The 24,995-nt window shown below is 38.1% G+C and overlaps 1 protein-coding gene across 3 annotated transcripts in view; it reads right to left on the bottom strand.

Moving 5' to 3' along the window:
* Positions 1 to 492: 492 nt before the first annotated feature.
* CLHC1 (clathrin heavy chain linker domain containing 1) overlaps positions 493 to 24,995 on the bottom strand; it is a gene marked incomplete at both ends in the record, with an annotated part of 45,390 nt that continues 20,887 nt past the window's right edge. For all 3 annotated transcript variants that reach the window (XM_084235950.1, XM_084235948.1, XM_084235949.1), the window contains 4 exons: positions 493 to 689; positions 4,471 to 4,650; positions 20,530 to 20,732; positions 23,134 to 23,308. In XM_084235950.1, coding sequence (XP_084092076.1) covers positions 493 to 689; positions 4,471 to 4,650; positions 20,530 to 20,732; positions 23,134 to 23,308 — 755 coding nt within the window. The remainder of the gene's footprint in view (positions 690 to 4,470; positions 4,651 to 20,529; positions 20,733 to 23,133; positions 23,309 to 24,995) is intronic.

Below are 24,995 nucleotides of genomic sequence, written 5' to 3'. Positions count from 1 at the left end.
ACTTTGCCACTTATATGTATCAAAGCATGGAGCACAACTTTAAATCGGTACAAAATTTACCATACTCTAGGTTTTCACCAGTGAGACCAACCTGGAAATGACACCCTACTTTTTAGCATTTGATATTTGGGGAAACAGTCTAAGAGAGACAAGATACTACTCATACATCCTCAGTTCTTGCTATCAAATTAGATAACCAGAAAGGAATTTATCTGGACATTAGCTTATGCCCTTAAATAGAAATGCCTAAACTGAGTTTTCTAGTGTTTTATCAAGATTCAATATGAAAAATTACTATATAGAAAAAAGGAAGCGCTAGTATAAATGTTTCAAAGGTAAATTTAAATGTCATCATAACTAAAGAAGTATGGATTTCTGTGAGTTTCATATTCTAGATTTATTTATGTTAGTTATGCCAAAATCAGTTTCTCCAATCCACCACACCACACATAAAATATTATAGAAGCTCTCTCAACTGGTTAAGATATAGAACTACCAAAAAACATGTTCCATTAAATTGACTGTATCATCTTCTTTAGAAATTTCTGTAACTCCAGCCTGGGATCGAAGAATGGAATTGATGTCATGAGATAATTTTTGAAATCCATTCTGTAAACATACATTTGCCATTTCCTGCCAGTTTTCTATGGAGCAAAATGGATCATTTATCATAACTTGTTCAATTGCATCTGAAGAAAAAAATACAAAATTATAGTATGATATTTATCTTATTTGATAATCCATTCTTAGCAATTCATCATAAATAGAAAAAATACATTTCTACTTAATTAATAATAAATTAGATTTCCATACCTGATTCCTGTAAGTTTAACATGGTAAGTTCATCATAGTAAGTGCTTAAGGGTTATTAATTCCTTCTCCTTCTCCATTTTCTTTAACCTTTAATACCTTAAATCAACCCTCTACCATTTCTAACATTCCCCACTCCTCTGCTCATCTCCTTCTTGATTAGGTTAAATGTTGAAGGCTACAAGAAACAAACCTCAAAAAGTGAAGAATGTATTAGGTTCAGACTTGCTTGTGTAGTTTACACGTAGCCACCAGAAACTATCAAATAACTTAACAATTATAATTCAGGTTTCATGATCCTTCAATCAGTTTTATAAATGCCCTTTTAGTGCTGACCCAAGATTTTAAAAGGTTGTTGGCAAACACTCTATTTTATCTCTAGATAGAGACCTCCAAATAATATAACCTACATGACAAGTATTTTTCTAAAGGAAATATTTTGCTTATTAAAGAAAAGTAATGAAATTCTTTACTTTTGAAAATCAATAGTGCCCCTCTTTGAGAGATATTTATACATAAAATTCATTTCTTATCTATTACCTGCATTATTTAAAATACTTAATGTAAGGATCTTTTTTAGAATATTGTCATCACTATTATTTCTATCATGGTTATTATTTTTTATTAAATAAAATATCTTAGTTGATATCTGTAGTGATCTTAAAATTATCTTCCTAAAATGTTTTTATGTAATTTAACATCCATTTTTTAACCCCCATAATAATTTAAAGTCCAGTTTTCTGCTCAAGTTTATATTAAATTAGAGAAAAGAAAGGAAAAGGAGAAATTGAATTAGTTCTTCTTAATCCCACTGCAAAGTTATCTTCAGAGTAAATATATGTGGTAATATTTACATATATATTTTATTTAATAATTAAAAACATTTGAGTCTAAACAACATTTAAAATATAAAAGATTACTAAATATACACATATGTTAAAATTATAAAGTTTTTAGTGTTAACTATTACAACATTCCTCTCAAACTTCATAGAGATTCTCTTTTCTAATTTCCTCAAGAAATATATACCATTACAACAACACAAAAAAGGAAAACTACAGGCCAATCTCCCTAATGAACACTGATGCAAAAATCCTCAATAAAATTTTAGCTATCAGAATCCAACAATGTATCCATAAGATAATTCACAATGACCAAGTAGGATTCATTCCAGGGACACAAGGATGGTTTAACATCCGAAAATCAATCAACGTTATCCAACACATCAACAAAAAGAAATATAAAAACCATATGACAATATCAATAGATGCTGAGAAAGCTTTCGACAAAGTGCAACACCCATTCATGATAAAAGCCCTTGAAATTCTTGGGATACAGGGAACATACTTCAACATCATAAAGGCCATCTATGACAAGCCAACAGCCAGTATCATTCTCAATGGTGAAAAGCTGAAAGCAATTCCATTAAGATCTGGAACAAGACAAGGATGTCCACTTTCACCACTGCTTTTCAATATAATACTGGAAATCCTAGCCAGAGCAATAAGACAAGAGAAGGACATCCAAGGAATCCAAATAGGAAAAGAAGAAGTCAAACTATCACTATTTGCAGATGATATGATAATATACATAGAGAACCCCAAAAACTCCACAGAAAAACTAATTCAACTCATCAATCAGTTCAGTAAAGTGGCAGGATACAAAATCAATACACAAAAGTCAGTAGCCTTCCTATACACAAACAATAAATCTGAAGAAGAAGAAATCAAAAAACCATCCCTTTTATTATTGAAACAAAAAAAATCAAATATTTGGGAATAAATCTAACAAAAGAGGTAAAGGACCTATACAAAGAAAACTATAAAACACTGTTAAAAGAAATAGAAGAAGACACAAAGAAATGGAAAGACATCCCCTGCTCATGGATTGGAAGAATAAACATTATTAAAATGGCCATCCTACCAAAAGCAATATACAGATTCAATGCTATTCCAATAAAAATTTCAATGTCATTCTTCAAAGAAATAGAACAATTATTGATGAAATTCATATGGAATCACAAAAAAAAAACCCAAATAGCCAAAGCTCTCCTGAAAAAAAAAGAAGGGAATGGAGGCATCACACTCCCAGACTTCAAACTATACTACAAAGCCATAAACATCAAAACTGCATGGTATTGGAACAAGAACAGACATACAGACCAATGGAATCGAATAGAAAATCCAGAAATAAACCCACAGATTTGTGGTCAACTAATCTTTGACAAAGGAGCAAAGACTATGCATTGGAGCAAAGAAAGTTTGTTCAATAAATGGTGCTGGGAAAACTGGGTCGCTACATGCAAAAGAATGAAGCTTGACCACTACCTCACACCATACACAAAATCAACTCAAAATGGATTAAAGAACTAGACATAAGACCTGAAACCATAAAATATATAGAAGGAAATATAGGCAAAACACTACGTGATTTGCACATCAAAGACATCTTTACAGACACATCACCCAAAGTAGTGATAGTGAAGGCAAAAATCAACAGCTGGGACTACATCAAATTAAAGAGCTTCTGCACAGCAAAAGAGACAATAACAAAAACAAAGAGAAACCCCATCAACTGGGAGAACATTTTTGCACACAACACTAATAAAGGACTGATCACAAAAATCTGCAAAGAGCTGATGAGACTCAACAACAACAAAGAAAATAATCCAGTCAAAAAATGGGCAGAAGAGCTAAAAAGAAACTTCTCTGAAGAGGAAATGCAAATGGCCAACAGGCATATGAAAAAATGTTCAACATCACTTGTCATCAGGGAAATGCAAATCAAAACTACCATGAGATACCATCTTACACCAGTGAGGATGGCACATATTAAAAAAACTAGCAACAACAAATGTTGGCGAGGGTGTGGAGAAAAAGGAAATCTCCTGCACTGTTGGTGGGAGTACAAACTGATCCAACCACTATGGAGAGCTGTGTGGAGATTTCTGGACCTACTAAACATAGAGCTTCCATATGATCCAGCAATTCCACTCCTAGGTATTTACCCAAAGGACACAGAAACATCAATTCCAAAGAACACCTGCACCCCTATGTTTATAGCAGCACTGTTTACAATAGCTAAGCTTTGGAAACAACCCAAATGCCCAAAAATAGATGACTGGATCAAGAAGATGTGGTACATATATACCATGGAATATTACTCAGCATTCAAAAAAGATAAACACATGCAATTTGCAGCAACATGGATGGCGCTGGAAGGGATCATGCTCAGCGAAATAAGCCAAAAAGAAAACGAAAAATACCGGATGGTCTCACTCATAGCAGGAATCTAGAAAACTTAAATAAGGGACCAGGAAAATGAATAACTATAAGAAAGTGAAAATCAAAATCAACAAAAAACTATGAACCAGAGACACTTTTTGGGGGGCGGGGGGCGGGAGGGGAGGGATTGGGGTCAGAGTGGGGGGGCTGCAATTGTATGGGGAATATAAAAATAAAATTTATTATTTAAAAAAAAAAGAAATATATACCATTGCAATATAATGTAATCTTTATAATCTTTATATTTTTAAATTCCTAGTGTTAATTCTTGTCAAGGACTCTTAGGAACATTAAATTAACTTATGAATAATAATATTAAACCTTTCCCTAAACAACCCACTACTATTTATTCATAACAACATTTTAGTCTACCTACCTTTCCCACCCTTACTTATTTCTTGAAGCAATTTAATGCCAACTTTTTTCATATCTACAGAGAACAGATGAAGTATAGCTAGACCAAAAGATAAAGGTGGTGGTTTTCCATTCCATTCTTTAGTGAGACACTGAATTAATTCAGCATGGGGACATAACTTTGTTAGCTGCATCAGTTCATCTGAAAGCAAAAACAAAAGACTGTTTCAACATCCTAACACGAAACACCTCAACTACTGGGACCAGCCATTTTCTATACCTGCCAATCAACACTTCTTGCTCTCAATGACCCATTCCAACCCAAACTCAACAATATTCTCCCAGTCAAGAAAATCAAACTTAGGTCCTCCCCGGTGGTGCAGCAGTTGAGCGCTGGGCCACAACACTGCCTGCAGCCTCTACAGTGCTGGTTTGATCCCCAGCCAATGACAAGGGTCCCACATGGCTCGCAGACCTCTCCTGCTGCACCTGCGGCTCCCCCCAGCAGTGTATTTTGTCAGTCTGCCTGTTCTGCTCCCCGCTCTGGCTCTGGTGAATTCTTTCAACCTCCCACGCTTCTGACTGTACCCAGTGCTTGTATACATAAATAAATCTTTAAAAAAAGATAAAAAAAAAAAAAAGAAAATCAAGCATAGCATAGCAAAAAAAAAAAAAGGGGGGGGGTGAATGCCTATAATAAAGTGTACCAGAAATAGAAAGTGTTATGAAAAGAAATGTGTATAGGACGAGATAGGCAACAGAAAACTTGAATTCTAATTATAGATCCATTGCTCACTTAATCTTTTGGATCTCAGTTTTTACATCTTAAAAGAGACAGAGAAGATATTGTTTATTTCTAATGTTCAAGCTAAATACTACATTATGTTTGCCTATATCTTGTTATTCTTATTTGGCTAACTTCTAGAGTATAAAATATATTTCTTTCTGGCCTTGCACAGGAAATAAGAGCTCAGTAATTTTCTCCCTAAAAAATATCAAGTATTTAGAAACTCAAAAATGAAGATTTTAAGCCATGAGCTATTTGGGTAGCTAATGGTTGAGCCATATGAAACTGTCTCTGTCAGACCAATCTTTAATACAAAAAAAGCCATTTCAAAAAATATGGTTTAATATACTTGTTAATCACAGAGGCAACTTAAAGCTGCAATTATGATTTCTTTCATAAATAGAGAAACTTTGAGTTAATGTTCTAGATTTTTAAAATAAAAGTATTTTTCTTGGGTCACAACAGAAGTAATTTTTCCAGAGTTCTTTTTTTTAAGGTTTATTTGTTTATGCATATAAGAACTGGGGTACAGTCCAGAGGTGCTGGGGAGTTAGAGGATTCACGAGAGACAGAGTTGGGAGCAGAACAGGCAGACTGACTGAAATACACTGCTGAGGGGAGCAGCAAGCACAACAGGAGAGGTCTGCTGTACCATGTGGGTAATCTCCCTGGCCGGGAATCAAACTTGTGCTGCAGTAGCTGCGGATTGCTTCATAGTGCTGATGCTTAACCGCTTGCGCCAGCAGGGAGGCCCCTTTCAGAGTTATTTCTAACAGACTTTCAAGAACTATTATAAGTATATTTGTACTCTGAAAGAAAATATGAGGGGGCCTCCCCTGGTGGCGCAGGCGGTTGAGCGCAGCGCTGTGAAGCTGTCCGCAGTGCCGGTTCAACCTTGGCCAGCCGTGCACCCAGGTGGGAACTGCAGGAACTCCCCAACTCCCAAGTTCAGTAGCCCCTACTGTTCCAGGAATAACAACTGGATGTCCCACCTGCCTTCAACAGTGATCCAGCTGAAGAGAGTGGAGGGGAAAGCCCTCCCTTACCTCTACTCACCAACCACAGCAGCCCAGGTACTAGGCAGGTATATCCACGCCCTGGTAAGAGAACTCAGAAGTCATGCCCACCAGCACCAGTTACACTGGGGCACAATGAATAGAACAAAGCCAAAGGCAAGCAATGGGAAGAAAAATACAAGTGATCAAGAAGGCCCTCTTGGGAACAATACACCACAGAAAGAAAGTCAACCTCCAGAACCCAATAATATGGCACAGAAGAATATCTCTACCTGACAGAAAAAGAACTCAGAATTGCCATAATGAAAAGAATCAATGAGTTAAGAGAAAACACAGAAAGGGAAAATAATACAATAAATGAACTGAGGAAAGGGAACAAATCCCTGAAGAAGAAATTAAAGGAAATGGAGGCTAGTCAAATGTTAGTGGAGGAGCTAAAGTATGATGGGAAAAGCCACAACAATAGAAGAAATGGAAGAATGAATCAGTACCCTTGAAGATACAAATATAAAAAGAGCCAAAGAAGAAAAGGAAAGATACAAAGGAAAGAAGATGAAGGAACACTTGAAGAACTACCTGACACCATAAGGAAAGGAAATATGAGTCATAGGAATCCCAGGTGAGGATAGAAACAAGGGAACTGAGAAATTATTCAAAGAAATAATTGAAGAGAACGTCCCAAACATGAAGAAGGAAATGAAAATAGACATACAGGAAGCTAGAACACCAAGTTATCATAATGAAATAAAAGCTATAGCAAGACACATAATAGCTAAAGTTTCTAAGAGTACAAGGCAAGGAAATAATAATGAAACTGATGAGGGGGAAGAAATGGAACATTTAATGAAAACCAATTAGGCTGACATCAGACTTCTCTGAAGAAACACTAAGGGCAAGAACAAAGTTGAGTGACATATTCAACAAACTCCAAAACAAAAAATACCAATCAAGAATACTTTACCTTGCAAAGCTCTTCATCCTCAATGAGAGAAAAACAAAGACCTTCTCAGACAAACAAAATCTCCAGAAATTCATTACCACTAAACTCAACTCCAAAAAAATATTACAAGATGCCTTAAAGCCAAAATCAACAGAGGAATGAATAGGAAGAACAGAGTAAGATATGGAATAGAGTCTCAAAATGATGAACAAAAAGGCAAGTACAGATTCCAATGTATCAATAACCCTAATTAAAAATATTAAACTCATCAATAAAAAGACACAGAGTAGCAAGATGGATTAAAAAACAGAATGCAACCTTCTGCTGTCTCCAGGAAACACATCTAACTGCAAAAGATAAACACAGATTGAAAGTAAAGTGTTGGAAAACAATTATACAAGCAAATGGACTCCAAAAGTAGGCAGGAACAGCCATATTATTTCAGATAAAATAAGACTTCAAACTGAAAAAGGTAAAAAGAAACATATATGGTCACTACATTATGATCAAGGGGACAATACACCAGGAAGATATAATACTCCTCAATATATACTCACGAAATGAAGGAGCACCAGAATAGGTTAGACAATTTTTATCATTTCTGAAAACAGACATTGGAGAAAATACATATGTAGTAGGAGACTTCAACACCCCACTCTCACCAACAGACAGATCAATGAGACCAAAAAATTAACAAAAACATTATAGCCTTAAATAAAGACCTAGACCTCACAGACATTTATAGGACACTGCATCCCAAAAATTTTGAATACACATTTTTCTCAAGTGCACACAGATCATTCTCCAGGACTGATCATATACTGGGCCACAATACAAACATCAACAGATACATGAAGATCAAAATCATACCAACTATCTTCTCTGATCATAAAGGCATCAAACTAGAAATAAACTAGAAAAGAGGGCCTCCCTGGTGGTGCAAGGGTTGAGACTCAATCTTTCAAGAACTATTATAAATATATTTGCACTCTGAAAGAGAAGGGTTGAGATGTAACCTATGAGGCAGTCCGCAGCCTCTGAAGCATGAGTTCGATCCCTGGCCAGCCAGGGAGCAGCCCACATGGTGCAGCAGACCTCTCCTGCCTTGCCTGCTGCTCCCTTCAGCAGTGTACTTCAGTCAGTCTGCCTGTTCTGTTCCCCACTCTGTCTCTGATGAATCCTCTCACCACCACCCCCACCCGGCCCCCCACCTCTGGCCTGTACCCCAACTCTTGTATGCATAAATAAATAAGTCTTTTAAAAAAAAAAAGAAAAGAAAGCAAAGAACACTACAATTTCATGGAGATTGAACCCCACACTACAGGAAGACCATTAGATTAATGTGGAGATCAAAGCAAAACTATTACCATTTACAGATGATATGATAATATACAGAGTAACTTTAGAAAATGCATAGATTCTGAGTGGAGATAAGCCATTTGGATGAGGGATTCCTGAATCAGTCAGAACCAAGCTGACCTGCTGACTGATCACAGAGGCATGAGAGGGTAGATACCAGACAAACCGTCTATCTAGCACAGCTTAAACTGTCAACCCGCAGAATCATGAGCTAAACAAATAATCACTGTTTAAGACACTAAGTTTTGAGTGATTCATTACACAGCAAGACTTAACAGATAAAGCCCATACAATGTACAACAAGAATGAATCCTGGAGAAGGGGCGGAGCAACATGGCGGCGAGGAGACGCTGCGAGTAAGATCTCCCATTAAAAAAAGTTAATAGGGAGGAAAAGCGGCAGGTCCCAGTGAGAACTGGGACACGGAAGATAAACGGACGACTCCAGCAAACTGCCCGAAGAAGAAAGTTGCCATAAAAGAGGACGAGAAGGGAGGGAAGCGCAGAACCCTGCTCCCCTCCCCCGCCCACAGAGGCGGCACTCTCCGACGGCAGAGACGAGGGAAACAACAAACCAAAACGCCCAACAAGAAAAACAGACGCAGCAAGTGGGTCTGTGAGTGGAAAGGAACTATTTCAGCCACCACACCCCATGAACGGGAGCTGAGGCGAACCCTGCAGGATCCACCGTGGAGGTGAGCTCCACGCGCCATTAAAGAGAGCCCCGCCCACCAGGAGGAGACCAGCACCAGCACACAGCCCCGGCCGCCCGGTAAGCTTGCGCGAAAGCGGAGCTCGGATTGCAGCTGCCCAGGCCCCTGCGCCTGCGACCTAGGCTTGCGGGGAGACGGCGGAGGCCCTCCCTGAGTGAGCAGGAACAAGGTGCCCAGGCAGGGGAGCGGGATTCAAAAGGCGCCATTCCCGCGCCACTGATCTGGGCTACAGCACGCGTCCTGGAACTGAGGGCTTTGGAACTGAGACCCGGGCGGAGGCCCTCCCTGAGTGAGCAGGAACAAGGCGCCCAGGCAGGGGAGCGGGATTCAAAAGGCGCCATTCCCGCGCCACTGATCTGGGCTACAGCCCGCGTCCTGGAACTGAGGGCTTTGGAACTGAGACCCGGGCGGAGGCCCTCCCTGAGTGAGCAGGAACAAGGCGCCCAGGCAGGGGAGCGGGATTCAAAAGGCGCCATTCCCGCGCCACTGATCTGGGCTACAGCCCGCGTCCTGGAACTGAGGGCTTTGGAACTGAGACCCGGGGCACGAAATTAGGGGCGTGGGTTCCCCACGACGGTGGGGCACAAGGCAGACACAGCACCCCAAAGCCGTTGAGGTGTACCCTACCATCCCCGCTCTGCTCCCTGTCCCACGGGGTGGAAAATCAGCTCCCCAAGGGCTCTAGGAGAGATCTCTGGCGCCACCTAGCGACTTGACCCCAGCACAGGCTACTGAAGGAGCTAGTGGCCAGCTGGGGAGTTAGCCCACACCGGGCCCCTTCCGAACAAGTAGTCTGAGCTCACAGGGAGAGCGAGCACCCACAGCCGGGGCAGACCAGGCGCGCAGAAGAGTGTGCCTGAGACCAGAAGCGCAGGGAGTGTGTCCCACATCACCATTTTAGAACAGGGACATTTCTTCAGTAAAGACTACCTGCAGAAGGCTTCCTCAGGAGCCAGAGGTGAGCGGGGGAAGTTCGCCCACGCCAGACCCCCTCTGGCCTGCAGTCCAAGCCCAGAGGGGAGCAGGAACCCACCGCCGGGGCAGACCAGGCGCACAGGGGAGTGTGTCCCCACATCGGCATTTTAGAACAGGGACCTTTCTCCAGTAAAGGCTGCTTGAAACTGACAGATGACTCCTGGAAGAACCAGAGGGGAACAGAGAAGCCCACCCAAGATGCCGGCAAGTCCCAACAACACAGTGTCCCAACGCATACGGCAAATTAGAAAACAGACAGTAGGGAGGAGAAGAACCACACGCAACCTAGCAACTCTCCAGAGAAAAAGCACACCACAAAAAGAAAGCCAGCCCCCAGATTGCAACGACAATAACTTGGAAGAATTTCTGAGCCTTCCAGAAAGAGAATTTAAAATTGCCGTGATTAAAAAACTGACAGAAGTCATAAAGGAAAACAATGATAAGGGAAAAATAATCAACGATCAGAAGAATGCAATTGAGTCCCTAGAGAGGGAAAACAATGGTCAGAAGAAAGAAATTGAGTCCCTAAAGAGGGAAGTAAAAGAAATGCAGGAGGTCAAAGAATTAATGGAAGAACTAAAGAATTCTGGGAAAAGCAATGAAAGCAGAATAGATGAAATGGAAGAACGAATAAGTAATCTTGAAGACACAGAAATAAAAAGAACCAAAACAGAAAAGGAAAGAGAAGTACGAAGGAAAAAGAACGAAGAAAGACTTCGGGAACTATCTGACTCCATGAGGAAAGGAAATATAAGAGTTATAGGAATACCAGAAGGAGAGGAGAGAGATGTAGGAACAGAGAAAATATTCAAAGAGATAATTGAAGAGAACTTCCCAAATGTGAAGAAGGAGCTGAAAATTGATATACAAGAAGCAAGAAGAACACCAAACTTCCACGACGAAAGGAAAAATACAGCAAGACACATAATAGTAAAGCTCCCAAGAATCCAGGACAAGGAAAAAATAATGAAGCTGGCAAGAGGGAAGAAACAGATAACATTCAAAGGAAAACCAATCAGGCTGACATCAGACTTCTCCGAAGAAACACTATGGGCAAGGAGAGAGTGGAGGGACATAGTCAACAGACTCCAAGAAAACAGATGCCAACCAAGAATACTCTATCCCGCAAAGCTCTCCTTCCTCTTTGAAGAAAGAATATGGACCTTCCCAGACAAACAGAAACTCCGGAATTTCATTGCAACTAAACCCCCACTCCAAAAAATACTACAAGGAGTCCTAAAGCCAGAACCTCAGAGCGACGAATAACAATGAAAGAAGGCCAAAAAAAAAAAAAGTTATTAAAAGAATAAATAAATAAAATCAAAGGAAAGACAAACACAATGGCAAATACAGATGTTAACATATCAATATTAACTCTAAATGTAAATGGACTAAACTCTTCAATAAAAAGACACAGAGTTGCAGCCTGGATTAAGAAACAAAACCCAACCTTTTGCTGTCTCCAGGAAACACATTTAGCTACAAAAGATAAAAATAGGCTCAAAGTTAAAGGATGGAAAACAATCCTACAAGCAAATGGACCAAAAAAGAAAGCAGGAACAGCTATACTTATATCAGATAAAACAGATTTCAAACTCAAAAAGATAAAAAGAGACCCCAATGGTCACTACATTATGATCAAGGGGACAATACTTCAAGAAGAAATAACACTCATTAACATATACTCACCAAAAGAAGGAGCACCAAAATATATCAGACAACTGTTGTCCTCTCTGAAAACAGACATCAGAGAAAACACATACGTAGTGGGAGACTTCAACACACCACTATCAACAATGGATAGATCAACAAGACAAAAAATAAGTAAAGAAACCAAAGCTCTAAATAAAGACCTAGAGCAATTGGGCTTAACAGACATCTATAGAACACTAAACCCCAAAAAAACGGAGTACACATTTTTCTCAAGCGCACACGGATCATTCTCCAGGATCGATCACATACTGGGGCACAAGACAAACATCAACAGATACACCAAGATTGAAATCATATCAACCATCTTTTCTGACCATGAAGGCATCAAACTAGAAATAAACCATAAAAAGAAGGCAAGGAACTTTCCTACCTCATGGAGATTAAAAACCACACTACTGGAAGACCATTGGACTAATGAGGAGATCAAAGAAGAAATTAAAAAATTTTTTGAATTGAACGACAAGGAGGACACCAATATCCTAAATGTATGGGATGCAGCAAAAGCAGTAATAAGAGGAAAATATATAGCAATAGAAGCTCACATCAAGAAACAAGAAAGAACGCAAAGAAACAACCTAATCTCGAAGCTCAAAGATCTAGAAAAAGAACAACAAAAAAACCCCAAAACCAGTAGAAGAAAAGAAATAATAAAAACCAAAGCAGAAATAAATGAAATTGAAACTAAAAAAACAATCCAAAAGATCAATGAAACCAAGAGCTGGTTCTTTGAAAAAATCAATAAAATAGACAAACCCCTAGCCAGGCTCACAAAGGAAAAAAGGGAGAAAGCACAAATAAACAGGATCATCAATGAAAGAGGAGAAATCACAACGGACACAGCAGAAATCAAAAGAATAATCAGTAACTACTATGAACAGTTATATGGAAACAAGTTTAACAATCTAGAGGAGATGGACAAATTCCTACAACTCTACAATCACCCAAAGCTAGATAAAGAAGAAATAGAACACCTAAACAGACCAATTACAATTAGCGAAATTGAGGGCCTCCCCGGTTGGCGCAGCGGTTGAGCGCTGGGTTGCGAAGCTGCCCGCGGCCTCTGCGGCGCCGGTTCGATCCCCGGCTGCTCCCCGGCCACCGGAGGAGGGTCCCACATGGCGTGCAGACCTCTCCTGCCGCCCGCTGCTCCCCTCAGCAGTGTCCTTCGGTCCCTCTGCCTGCTCTGCTCCCCGCTCTGGCTCTGGTGAATTCTCTCACCCTCCCGTGTTCTGACTGTACCCAGTGCATGTATAAACAAAACAAACAAACAAACAAATAAATAAATAAATAAAACATGCCTCTATAAAAAAAAAAAAAAAAAAAAAAAAAAACAATTAGCGAAATTGAAATGGTAATCAAAAACCTCCCCAAAAACAAAAGCCCAGGACCTGATGGATTTACAAATGAATTCTACCAAACATTCAGAGACGAATTAGTGCCTATCCTTCACAAACTCTTCCAAAAAATTGAGAAGGAAGGGACAATACCAAACACGTTCTATGAAGCCAACATTACGCTAATACCAAAACCGAACAAGGACAACACAAAAAAGGAAAACTACAGGCCAATCTCCCTAATGAACACTGATGCAAAAATCCTCAATAAAATTTTAGCTATCAGAATCCAACAATGTATCCATAAGATAATTCACCACGACCAAGTTGGATTCATTCCAGGGGCACAAGGATGGTTTAACATCCGAAAATCAATCAACGTTATCCAACACATCAACAAAAAGAAATATAAAAACCATATGATAATATCAATAGATGCTGAGAAAGCTTTCGACAAAGTGCAACACCCATTCATGATAAAAGCCCTTGAAATTCTTGGGATACAAGGAACATACCTCAACATCATAAAGGCCATCTATGACAAGCCAACAGCCAGTATCATTCTCAATGGTGAAAAGCTGAAAGCAATTCCATTAAGATCTGGAACAAGACAAGGATGTCCACTCTCACCATTGCTTTTCAATATAATACTGGAAGTCCTAGCCAGGGCAATAAGACAAGAGAAAGACATCCAAGGAATCCAAATAGGAAAAGAAGAAGTCAAACTATCACTATTTGCAGACGATATGATATTATACATAGAGAACCCCAAAAACTCCACAGAAAAGCTAATTCAACTCATCAATCAGTTCAGTAAAGTGGCAGGATACAAAATCAACACGCAAAAGTCAGTAGCCTTCCTATACACAAACAATAAATCTGAAGAAGAAGAAATCAAAAAGACCATCCCTTTTGTTATTGAAACAAAAAAATCAAATATTTGGGAATAAATCTAACAAAAGAGGTAAAGGACCTATACAAAGAAAACTATAAAACACTGTTAAAAGAAATAGAAGAAGACACAAAGAAATGGAGAGACATCCCCTGCTCATGGATTGGAAGAATAAACATTATTAAAATGGCCATCCTTCCAAAAGCAATATACAGATTCAATGCTATTCCAATCAAAATTTCAATGTCATTCTTCAAAGAAATAGAACAATTATTGATGAAATTCATATGGAATCACAAAAAACCCCGAATAGCCAAAGCTCTCCTGAAAAAAAAAGAAGGGAATGGAGGCATCAGACTCCCAGACTTCAAACTATACTACAAAGCCATAATCATCAAAACTGCATGGTATTGGAACAAGAACAGACATACAGACCAATGGAATCGAATAGAAAATCCAGAAATAAACCCACAGATTTATGGTCAACTAATATTTGACAAAGGAGCAAAGACTATGCATTGGAGCAAAGAAAGTTTGTTCAATAAATGGTGCTGGGAAAACTGGGTCGCTACATGCAAAAGAATGAAGCTTGACCACCACCTCACACCATACACAAAAATCAACTCAAAATGGATTAAAGAACTAGACATAAGACCTGAAACCATAAAATATATAGAAGGAAATATAGGCGAAACACTACGTGATTTGCACATCAAAGACATCTTTACAGACACATCACCCAAAGCAGTGATAGTGAAGGCAAAGATAAACAGCTGGGACTACATCAAATTAAAGAGCTTTTGCACAGCAAAAGAGACAATAACAAAAACAAAGAGAAACCCCACCAACTGGGAGAACATTTTTGCACCCAACACTAATGATAAAGGACTGATCACAAAAATCTGCAAAGAGCTGATGAGACTCAACAACAACAAAGAAAATAATCCAGTCAAAAAATGGGCAGAAGTGCTTAAAAGAAACTTCTCTGAAGAGGAAATGCAAATGGCCAACAGGCATATGAAAAAATGTTCAACATCACTTGTCATCAGGGAAATGCAAATCAAAACTACCATGAGATACCATCTTACACCAGTGAGAATGGCACATATTAAAAAAACTAGCAACAACAAATGTTGGCGAGGGTGTGGAGAAAAAGGAACTCTTCTGCACTGTTGGTGGGAGTGCAAACTGGTCCAACCACTGTGGAAAGCTGTGTGGAGATTTCTGGACCTACTAAACATAGAGCTTCCATATGACCCAGCAATTCCACTCCTAGGTATTTACCCAAAGGACACAGAAACATCAATTCCAAAGAGCACCTGCACCCCTATGTTTATAGCAGCACTGTTTACAATAGCTAAGCTTTGGAAACAACCCAAATGCCCAAAAATAGATGACTGGATCAAGAAGATGTGGTACATATATACCATGGAATATTACTCAGCATTCAAAAAAGATAAACACATGCAATTTGCAGCAACATGGATGGCGCTGGAAGGGATCATGCTCAGCGAAATAAGCCAAAAAGAAAAAGAAAAATACCGGATGGTCTCACTCATAGCAGGAATCTAGAAAACTTAAATAAGGGACCAGGAAAATGAATAACTATAAGAAAGTGAAAATCAAAATGAACAAAAAACTATGAACCAGAGACACTTTTAGGGGGGCGGGGGCGGGAGGGGAGGGATTGGGGTCAGAATGGGGGGCTGCAATTGTATGGGGAATATAACAATAAAATTTATAAAAAAAAAAAACAGATGGAAAAAAAAAAAAAGAATGAATCCTATAGGTTTTGAGTGATTATGATGCTATGTTGATAAATTGTAACAAATGTAGTACTCTGGAGGGGAATCTTCATAGTAAGAGAGCCTATGGAGTGTACTGGAAATCTCTGTACCTTATTCTCAGTTTTTCTTTGAATCTAGAATTACTCTAAAAAAAAGTCTTAAGAAAATATAGATTCTAAGTAAAAGTCCATTTATTATTTGAAAATGATTAGATTCAACAGCCATATAAGATTCTTTTTTAAAAGATTTATTTATTTATGCACACAAGAACCTCTTGTGCCACCAGGGAGGCCCCATATAAGATTCTTTATCCTATAAAAATGTGCCCTAGAATTACTATTTTGTTCCATTTTGCAACTTCTTTGAACTGGGATTACATAGTCTGTAATTCATGATTTCATCATCCTAGGAGAGAGGGAGATGTCAGAGCTGTCTGTACATTAAGGTTACTGTTAGACTAGATTCATAATAAGAGAGCAGCTACTCAACTAGTGTCACCAATTCTAAGTAAATTCTGGTAAGTTAAAAAAAATTTGTCTCACAAAAAATAAGTAAAGACACTAAAGTTCTAAATAAGGACCTAGAGCGCTTGGGCTTAACAGACATATATAGAACACTAAACCCAAAAAAAACGGAGTACACATTTTTCTCAAGCGCCCAAGGATCATTCTCCAGGATCGATCACATACTGGGACATAAGACAAACATCAACAGATACACCAAGATTGAAATCATACCAACCATCTTTTCTGACCAAGAGGCATCAAACTAAAAATAAACCATAAAAAGAAGGCAAGGAACTCTCCTACCTCATGGAGATTGAAAAACCACACTACTGGAAGACCACTGGACTAATGAGGAGATCAAAGAGGAAATTAAAAAATTCTTTGAATTGAATGGCAATGAGGACACCAATTTCCTAAATGTATGGGATGCAGCAAAAGCAGTAATAAGAGGAAAATATATAGCAATAGAGGCTCACATCAAGAAACAAGAAAGAACTCAAAGAAACAACCTAATCTCGAAGCTCAAAGATCTAGAAAAAGAACAACCAAAAAAAACCAAAACCAGTAGAAGAAAAGAAATAATAAAAACCAAAGCAGAAATAAATGAAACTGAAACTAAAAAAACAATCCAAAGTATCAATGAAACCAAGAGCTGGTTCTTCAAAAAAATCAATAAAATAGACAAACCCCTAGCCAGGCTCACAAAGGAAAAAAGGGAGAAAGCGCAAATAAACAGGATCATAAATGAAAGAGGAGAAATCACAAAGGACACAGCAGAAATCAAAAGAATAATCAGAAACTACTATGAACAGTTATATGGAAACAAGTTCAACAATCTAGAGGAGTTGGACAAATTCCTACAAGTCTACAATCACCCAAAGCTATATAAAGAAGAAATAGAACACCTAAACCGACCAATTAAAAGCAGCGAAATTGAAATAGTAATCAAAAACCTCCCGAAAAACAAAAGTCCAGGACCTGATGGATTTACAAATGAATTCTACCAAACATTTAGAGAAGAATTAGTGCCTATCCTTCACAAACTTCCAAAAAATTGAGAAGGAAGGGACAATACCAAACACGTCCTATGAAGCCAAAATTACACTAATACCAAAACCAAACAAGGACAACACAAAAAAGGAAAACTACAGGCCAATCTCCCTAATGAACACTGATGCAAAAATCCTCAATAAAATTTTAGTTATCAGAATCCAACAATGTATCCATAAGATAATTCACCATGATCAAGTAGGATTCATCCCAGGGACACAAGGATGGTTCAACATCCGAAAATCAATCAACGTTATCCAACACATCAACAAAAAGAAATATAAAAACCATATGACAATATCAATAGATGCTGAGAAAGCTTTCGACAAAGTGCAACACCCATTCATGATAAAAGCCCTTGAAATTCTTGGGATACAAGGAACATACCTCAAAATCATAAAGGCCATATATGACAAGCCAACAGCCAGTATCATTCTCAATGGTGAAAAGCTGAAAGCAATTCCATTAAGATCTGGAACAAGACAAGGATGTCCACTCTCACCACTGCTTTTCAACATAATACTGGAAGTCCTAGCCAGAGCAATAAGACAAGAGAAGGACATCCAAGGAATCCAAATAGGAAAAGAAGAAGTCAAACTATCACTATTTGCAGATGATATGATAATATACATAGAGAACCCCAAAAACTCCACAGAAAAACTAATTTAATTCATCAATCAGTTCAGTAAAGTGGCAGGATACAAAATCAACACACAAAAGTCAGTAGCCTTCCTATACACAAACAATAAATCTGAAGAAGAAGAAATAAAAAAAAACATCCCTTTTATTATCGAAACAAAAAAATCAAATACTTGGGAATAAATCTAACAAAAGAGGTAAAGCTCTCCTGAAAAAAAAAGAAGGGAATGGAGGCATCACACTCCCAGACTTCAAACTATACTACAAAGCCATAATCATCAAAACTGCATGGTATTGGAACAAGAACAGACACACAGACCAATGGAATCGAGTAGAAAATCCAGAAATAAAGCCACAGATTTATGGTCAACTAATCTTTGACGAAGGAGCAAAGACTATGCATTGGAGCAAAAAATGTTTGTTCAATAAATGGTGCTGGGAAAACTGGGTCGCTACATGCAAAAGAATGAAACTTTACTACCTAACACCATGCACAAAAACCAAGACAAAATGGATTAAAGAACTAGACATAAGACCTGAAACCATAAAATACATAGAAGGAAATACAGGCGAAACACTACGTGATATGCACATCAAAGACATCTTTACAGACACATTACCCAAAGCAGTGATAGTGAAGGCAAAGATCAACAGCTGGGACTACATCAAATTAAAGAGCTTTTGCACAGCAAAAGAGACAATAACAAAAACAAAGAGAAACCCCATCAACTGGGAGAACATTTTTACACACAACACTAATGATAAAGGTCTGATCACAAAAATCTGCAAAGAGCTGATGAGACTCAACAAAAACAAAGAAAATCATCCAGTCAAAAAATGGGCAGAAGAGCTAAAAAGAAACTTCTCTGAAGAGGAAATGCAAATAGCCAACAGGCATATGAAAAAATGTTCAACATCACTTGTAATCAGGGAAATGCAAATCAAAACTACCATGAGATACCATCTTACACCAGTGAGGATGGCACATTTTAAAAAAACTAGCAACAACAAATGTTGGTGAGGATGTGGAGAAAAAGGAACTCTTCTGCACTGTTGGTGGGAGTGCGAACTGGTCCAACCACTGTGAAGAGCTGTGTGGAGATTTCTGGACCTACTAAACATAGAGCTTCCATATGATCCAGCAATTCCACTCCTAGGTATTTACCCAAAGGACACAGAAACATCAACTCCAAAGAGCACCTGCACCCCTATGTTTATAGCAGCACTGTTTACAATAGCTAAGCTTTGGAAACAACCCAAATGCCCAAAAATAGATGACTGGATCAAGAAGATGTGGTACATATATACCATGGAATATTACTCAGCACTCAATAAAGATAACACATGCAATTTGCAGCAACATGGATGGCGCTGGAAAGGATCATGCTCAGCGAAATAAGCCAGAAAGAAAACGAAAAATACCGGATGGTGTCACTCATAGCAGGAATCTAGAAAACTTAAGTAAGGGACCAGGAAAATGAATAACTATAAGAAAGTGAAAATCAAAATCAACAAAAAAACTATGAACCAGAGACACTCTATGGGGAGTGGGGAGCGGGGAGGGGAGGGGTTGGGGTCAACATAAGGGTGTTGCAATTGTATGGGGAATATAAAAATAAAATTTATTTTAAAAAAATAGAGAAAAAAAATTTGTCTCAGATCCCTGCCCAATCGCAACCTAGTTGTTGCAAAATTTTGAATGAACATTATTTCCTTAATTTTTCTCTTTTAATGCTTACATTATACTTCAGAACATTAGCTAAGACAAGCTGTTATTTTTTTAAAAAAAACCTTTAATTAGCATGGTCCAGCATATCTGCAAAATTTATCTTTAAAACTATATATTTCAGGTGCCTCTCTGGTGGCACAAGGGGTTAAGTCATAGCACTATGACGCTGTCCACAGCCACTACAGCATGAGTTCGATTCCAGGCCAGGTTTATGACCTACATGGTGCAGCAGACCTCTCATGTCTTGCCTGCTGCTCCCCTCAGTAGTATATTTCAGTACATCTGCCTGTTTTGCTCCCCACTCTGTTGCTGGTGAATCTGCTCACCCCCCCACACCTCTGGCCTGTACCCCAGTTCTTGTATGCATAAATAAATAAATCTGTTTTTAAAACTATATATTTCAGTACTATCCAGTTTACTAAATGCTTATGTATTAAGGAAATATTTATTTGAATGGCTAACATGAATGTCATTCATCAGCCCTGACTTAATTATTTTCAGTAAAAGTTACAAAAGAAATCTACTTATCAATTTATAATGTAAACCCAAAATATTGCCGGCTATCAAGGGTGACTTTACAATTAAATAATTCCAATATATACAAATAGGTAGGGTTTTTTTTAATTTTTGTTTTTAACTTACCAGAAGTTAAGTCCTTGAATTGTTGCATATATTCCATGGCTGCATGAACCTGACCCTGTTTACACAGGCAAAGAAGAAATTTCTTGTGCAAACCACATTTACTATAAATAATTTGAGCTAGAGCCAGGCACTTAGCCTTGTTATAAGTATCACGCTCCCCATAATCACAAAGCACATCTCCAGCCTCCTCAGAAAATGTCAGCCTAGAGCAAGAAGATCAATAGGGCACACATTATAGTTCTTGATGAGTGGATAAGAATGAAATATATGAAAACTCAGTATACCAGAAGTGGATTTTCTATAATCTTTAAGAATTTCAAGTTAATAGCCAATTGATCAATTGATCTGGAAGAAACTAAACTTATCTAAGATTTAACATTAACTAGGACAAAATCAATCATCGGTACTCCTTTGGGGAAGTACATTTTTAAAATACCTACAAAAAAGGTCAAAACCCTCCTGAAAATTCTAACGGGATTTAAAGTTATAAGGTAGACAAAAACTGTCTTAAGGTCTTCAGAGGTCATGCAGATTCTAAGCCTGTAACTTATTACATGCTGGTTAAAGACAGTGATAACAAATTTTAGTTCAAAATAAAGTGACAGATCTTGCAAGTATTTGTACTATAAGGAAAACAGACAAAGTATGCCAGTGTTATTTTTAAAATGTGTTATAGATTTATAAGAAACAGGAAAAAAAGAACATAACTTTGCCTATTTGGAGAGATTGAAGAAGACAACTTGATATGGTTCTACTGACTAAATTTCACTTGTCATATTTTAATTCACCATCTTCATACACAATAGAAGTGAAACATCAGTATTATCACCATTACTCTCGTTAGAAATTATCAGCATAAGCTAAAAGAATATTTAGGCATGATTAAAGATATAACTTCTATATCCTCTTTTTTTTTTATAGAGGCATGTTTTATTTATTTATTTGTTTGTTTTGTTTATACATGCACTGGGTACAGTCAGAAGTGCGGGAGGGTGAGAGAATTCACCAGAGCCAAAGCAGGGAGCAGAGTAGGCAGAAGGACCGAAGTACACTGCTGAGGGGAGCAGCGGGCGGCAGGAGAGGTCCGTGCACCATGTGGGACCCTCCTCTGGTGGCCGGGGAGCAGCCGGGGATCGAACTGGCGCCGCAGAGGCCACGGGCAGCTTCGCAACCCAGTGCTCAACCGCTGCGCCACCGGGGAGGCCCAAGATATAACTTCTAATTGGTGGTGGTATGGAAATTACGTTTGGTTACATTTTTTAATAGCCACAGAATAACAGCAATCTCAAAATATTGGTGTCTGTATATATGACAAAATGCCAGTAATGTTAAAATGAAATCCTAAAACCCCTATAAGATGTCTCTTTACTGAAAAATCCATAAATAAAGATCTCTCTTTTACTGGGGTGGCAGCAAAAAGGTGGGTCTAAAATTAAAAGGCATGTTGCTGCAAATTGCATGAGTTTCTTTTTTGATTGTGGCATAATATTCCATTGTATTTATGTACATCTTCTTGATTCAGCCATCTATTTTTGGGCATTTGGGTTGTTTCCATAGCTTAACTATTGTAAATAGTGCTGCTATAAACATAGGGGTGCAGGTGCCCTTTTGAATTAATGTTTCTGTGTCCTTTGGGTAAATAACTAGGAGTGGAATTGCTGGATCATAAGATAGAAAGGATCATGCTCAGCAAAATAAGCCAAAAAGAAAAAGAAAAATACCAGATGATCTCACTCATAGCAGGAATTTAGAAAACCTAAAAAAGGGACCAGGAAAAAACCTAATTGTAATAAAGTAAAAATCAAAATCAACAAGCAACTATAAACCAGAGATACACTCCAGGTGGGGGGAGGAGGAAGCAGGATCAAAACAAGGCAGGTGGGAATTGTATGGGGACTATTACCAAGATGAAAATGCATACATTGTGCAAAAATGAAAAATGATCTAAAAAATGTATAAAATAAAATAAAAAATTTAAAAATTAAATCAAAAGGCAGCTTCTGATTACAAATCAATGCTTTAATAAGCAATTCCCTGACTTCCCCCTCTTAAAACCAAAATATAGGTTATGGTAGCTACAGCCAAAACAATTCCTGAGGCTGAACTAGTAATTGTTTTAGTATTTGTAGTGATTTACCAGAGCAATGTGACAATACCAACATTTAGTTTTTGTTTCTTAGTAATACCTTTATTTTACTTTTTAAATAGTCACCATCATGATGATGTTCCGCCTAAGAGAAAGCCAAAATCAAAGACAGGTTGCTCTGTCTTGGCTTGTCACTTTCCAAAGTCCAATTAAAAAGAAAAATTATTCTAAGCAAGTAGGAGGGTCAAGCCCCAAAAGAAAGGAATTGGCCCTATAGTGGGGAAGGGGAAAGAGAAACAAGGAATTCTAGCCCCAGGAGAAAGGGAGGTAGTAAATACCCTGGATGGAGCTGGGAAATAAGCCTCCCCCCACCCTACCCCCTGCCAATCACTACATTATATCCTGACTGATGCACTGCAATGGGGCCTGAAGCAAATGCTCAAAGAAAGTACTGATAGGAAAACTATTAAAAAGTTGAGAACAAAAACTTTATTAGTTAAAAGCTTAATTTTGCTTACCTTTCCTGAGTGACCCAATTGGTAACTAAATCTAAACGTTTTTCAGACAATCCACATTTGATTCCTTCCAAGGTTAGTTCTGCATCAATAGGACGTCTAAAAGCATGACTTGTGCTAAAGATAGCCTCAAAAAATAAGAGCAATGGAAAAGGTCTTCCTCTAATTTTTCCAATAGCTACAGAAAGAAGCAAAGTTTTTGAGTCAAATATTTTCAGTAATAGTTTGCTTTTTCTTATTGTCATCTCTTTGCATTTTCTGAACATTTTAATCTAAAGTTACATATTTGTAATTTTTAACTAATGCTTATGGATTAAACTTTGTATTTTGAATAATGAATCAATATCACATGCTACATGAAAACAAAGGCATAGATCGGATTGATGTGTCTATATGCCAAGGAATGCCAAAAATTGCTGACAGTCATTTAAAAGCCAGGAGAGAAGCATAGACCATCACCTCCTTCAGTTTCCAGAGGAAACTTTAAAAGCTGAAATAATACATGACCAGCAAACCTGTACTATAAAAAAATATTTCCTTCAAGTAGAAGAAAAATGATGTAGATATGGATCTATATTAAGGAATGAAGACCAGAAAGAAGTATTTAAAAATATATTATTTTTATACAGTACATTGGTATAATATCACTGAGTGTAAAATGTGGTATGTTAAAGACATAATCTATGAGTCCTAAAGCAACAACCAAAATAAGAAAACAAAGAGTTATAGCTCATAAACAAAGAAGGAAAATGAAATCATAAAAAATCCAATTAGAGCCTCCCTGGTGGCGCAAGGGTTAAGCACCGCACTGTGAAGCAATCCACAGCCTCTGCAGCATGAGTTCGATCCCCAGCAGGCCAGGGAGCAACCCACATGGCCCAACAGAACTCTCCTGACTCACCCGCTGCTCCCCTCAGCAGTGTACTTCGGTCAATCTGCCTATTCTGTTCCCCACTCTGTCTCTAGTGAATTCTCTCAACCCCCACACCTCTGGCCTGTACCCCAGCTCTTGTATGCATAAATAAATAAATCTTTTTTAAAAATCCAATTAATGTAAAAGAGGCACTAAAAGAAAAAAGGTAACAAAGAAGAGACAAGAAAAATAAAAAATAAAAATCACTATGTCAATAATACTAAATTTAAATTACCTAAACATTCTAATTAAAAGGCAAAGATTGTTAGATTGCTTTAAAAAGTAGAATCCAAGTACAATAACTTTAAATAAAAAGACAAATAGATTAAAAGTATAGAAAAAGGTACACCATGCTAATACTATTAAAAAGAAAGATGAAAGTACCCTTCCAAATTATAAATTTACTACAAAGCTACAATAATCAAGATAGGAGGTGTTGATAAGGGATGGGCAGTTAGGCCAGTAGAATCAGGAGTGCAGAAATAAGCCTTAAATATTTACGGTCTGGGGCCTCCCTGGTGGCGCAGCGGTTGAGGGCTGGGTTGCGAAGCTGCCCACAGCCTCTGCAGTGCTGGTTCAATCCCCGGCTGCTCCCCGGCCACTGGGGGGGGTCCCACATGGCGCGCAGACTCTCCTGCCACCCGCTGCTCCCCTCAGCAGTGTATTTCGTCTGTCTGCCTGTTCTGTTCCCCACTCTGGCTCTGGTGAATTCTCTCACCCTCCCCCGCTTCTGACTGTACCCAGTGCTTGTATAAATAAATAAATAAATCTTATATAAATAAATGAATCTTTAAAAAAAAAAATTACAGTCTGTTAATTTTTGAAAAAGGGAAGGGCCAAAACAATTTAATGGTAAAGAAAAGTCTTCAACAAATGGTACTGAAAAAACTAGATATTCATGTGCAAAAGAATGAATTTGAAAGCTTACCTAATGCTATACACAAAAACTCAC

This window comes from Talpa europaea (genome assembly GCF_964194135.1).
Source record: "Talpa europaea genome assembly, chromosome: 6".
Lineage (NCBI taxonomy): Eukaryota > Metazoa > Chordata > Mammalia > Eulipotyphla > Talpidae > Talpa > Talpa europaea.
Note: the sequence above shows the minus strand (reverse complement) of the source record. Positions and strands in the feature narration are given on the sequence as shown.